General features: G+C 63.2%; 1 protein-coding gene across 1 annotated transcript in view; it reads right to left on the bottom strand.

The window, feature by feature from the left end:
• LOC103913856 (carboxypeptidase N subunit 2-like) overlaps nucleotides 1-1,331 on the bottom strand; it is a gene marked incomplete at its 3' end in the record, with an annotated part of 2,908 nt that extends 1,577 nt beyond the window's left edge. The window contains exons 1-2 of the mRNA XM_009320413.1: nucleotides 1,320-1,331; nucleotides 16-354 (exon numbers count right to left, since the gene is read on the bottom strand). Of these exons, the coding sequence (XP_009318688.1) occupies nucleotides 16-354; nucleotides 1,320-1,331 (351 nt within the window). The remainder of the gene's footprint in view (nucleotides 1-15; nucleotides 355-1,319) is intronic.
• Between the last annotated feature and the right edge of the window lie 1,352 nt (nucleotides 1,332-2,683).

The following is a 2,683-nucleotide window of genomic DNA, read 5'->3' as shown; positions in this document are numbered from 1 at the left end:
CACCCCCGGGCTGACCGCTGGCAAGGGGTTGCCTGACACCTCCAGCTCCGTGAGGCTGGGCAGCCCCCGAAAGGCGCCAGGCTCCAGCTCCTGGATGTCATTGTTGAGGAAGACCAGCTTGGTGAGGGTGGTGCTGGAGCCCAGGGCCCCGCTGCGGACGCTGTTCAGGGCTGTCTCCACGAAGAAGAGCTGGGTGGCGTTCCCCGGCAGGCCTGCTGGGATCTCCCGCATCCTTTCCTCCGAGCAGAAGACTTTGGAGGTGTCATAGCACTGGCAGGTGGGGGGGCAGGGCAGGGGCAGCCCCCCCACCAGCAGGGACCGCAGCCCCAGCAGCGTGTAGACCACCAGCCTGCACTGGAGAAGGAGCCGAGCCTCATCCCCCGCCTCTGCAGGGCACAAATCTGCACCCGCAGGCGGGTGCTGCTGGGGAAGCGGCTTTTGCAGCCCGAAACGCAGGGGAAGAAGCCCTGGGGTACTGCCAGCGTGGGCAGCTGCCTGGGCCATAGGACATCCCTCCAGCCCTGGACCCCCACACCACCCCAGCACTCCCCTTGTGGGAATGGGGAGTGCTTCCCTCCCAAATCTCTCCCCGCCTGCCCCGTGCGGTGGGTCGGGGCTCTTCCCCTGCACCCCAGCCCTGCTCCAGCTCGCCCTGTGACAACCAGAGTGGTGCCACCCTTGCCGACAGTCCCCATGTCCTGCAGAGCAGCAGCCTATGTGGGAGCTGTGGGGTCCCGCGGTGGTCTCAGGGGAACCCGCAGCCTCACGAGATGTCTCTGTGGGCATGGACCTGGCCACTGGGGCAGGGGAATGTGTGAAGCACGGGGATGTGCGGCACACACTGGGTGACGGGGACAACGCTGCAGGGCTGCTCTGTGCTCAGTGACAAAAGGAGTGGGCTCCACTTGTTGTGTTTCTAATTGCCCATCAAGCACTTCTTTCTCTACAAGCAACCAGAGCTGCATCAAACCTGCCCGAGGGATATTTGGCTTGACCAAATGCCTGTTCCCAGCCCACGGGAGGCACTTTTTGACCACCTGGGCAAAGCCGTGGCCTCCAGACCTCCCCCCCGTCCCTCCCGACTCAGGACACATGCCAGTGCTGCCGGGTGATGGCGGATGCTGCCTGCCCCACGGCAATGCCCACCTGCGGACACCCTACACAAGTGGGGGTATCCTGGACTTACACCAGTGCTTGAGAGCAGTGTTGGGCTTGGCTTTTCCTTTCCACCATCTCACTTGTTTTCACGCAGAGCCAACGGCAACTCTCACCTGTCCCGGGCCCTCCCAAACCACCTGAGCAGCGTGGCCGCCACTTACCGAGCACGGCATCGCGGGGACCGCCACCAAGCCTGCAGCGGGTTTGCAGCGACGCCGCTCAACGAGATGGGTCGATGTTTTCTGGGGCGGATGGGAAGCCGGCCGACAAGCTGTTCCTGCTGGGGCGGAGCTGCCCCTCGCTGCTTATCGGCAACAACAACCCGTGTCCTTGGAGCGCTTCAAAAAATAACCCAATCCCAGAGGGACTGGAGGTGAGGCCAGAGGCAGCTGCCAGCGAGCATCCTGGCAGGGAAGCGGGGTCCCGGCCCCGGACATCCACTGGCCCTGGGAAGGTGGCAGGGCGCTGCTGTCACGGGTGGCACCGGTCCCACACCGAGGTCAGCACGTTTGCTTGCAGCAGCCCCCCAAGAGCCCCCCTGGACTTTATTAAATTTCAGTGGGGAATGGGGCTAGCAAACGTTTTTTGCATGAGAGAGGGGACCAGGCGCAGCTTAGCAAAGCAAAGCAATGCCATGGGGAGGGGATCACCCTGGGACCATCACGCTGAGATGCACCAGGTGCTTTGCAGCCTGGGACATGCACCCAGCCAGTGGTGGGATGGCCAAAGGGACCCGTGGGCCAGCTGGACTCCCAGGGAGCTTGCGCCCTGCCCGGGGGAGCAGCATACACCACCTTAAGGGCTGCCCTGCAAGGGCCTGTGTTGGAATGGGCTGGGGTGGCAGCGGCCATAGAGGCACCCCCAGGGGCAGGAGGAAGGACACTTACGTGCGTTCAGCTGGACCGATGGAGCAGATGGTTGGCACACGGAGAAACTCCGCTGACACAAGCCAGCGGCAGCCAGCTCTGAAGGGAGTCAAGTGAGCTCCCCACCACCCCGGGGTGGAGCTGGGGAAACCCTTGGGGCCCTGCCCCAGGGAGAGGACTGCGCAGGAGGCAGTTGGTGTCTCCATTGAGAAGCTCGCCCAGGTCTCATCTCACTCTCCAAAAGCCATCCTGCTGCTGTTGGATGGCTGAGCCCTCCTGGGTCCCTCACCCCACATCAGAAAAGCCCACTAACCCTCTCCCAGCCCCACCAATCTGTATGGGCTTTTCCTCAACATGAAACAAAAAAATCTTCGCAGATGAAATCAAGCGTGGCTCCCGTCCCTGCTGGGTCATTCCCCGGCTGCGCACCGCGGAGGAGCAAATGAACAGCTCTTGGCACTGGGGCTGGACAACTGTGCTTTAATGGAGAGGTCACAGAGCAGCACCCAACAGCCCCGCGGCACAGTCCCGTGTCTCCCGCCACCATGCAGGTCCCAGCCCGGAGGAGCATTCCCATCATGTGCACAAGCGTGGGGCTGCTTGTCCCAGCACTGGCTCCTGGGGTGCTGTGAGCAGCCAGCACCATGGGGCGCACACCA

Source organism: Pygoscelis adeliae, unplaced genomic scaffold, assembly GCF_000699105.1.
Source record: "Pygoscelis adeliae isolate BGI_AS28 unplaced genomic scaffold, ASM69910v1 Scaffold413, whole genome shotgun sequence".
Taxonomy (NCBI): domain Eukaryota; kingdom Metazoa; phylum Chordata; class Aves; order Sphenisciformes; family Spheniscidae; genus Pygoscelis; species Pygoscelis adeliae.
Note: the sequence above shows the minus strand (reverse complement) of the source record. Positions and strands in the feature narration are given on the sequence as shown.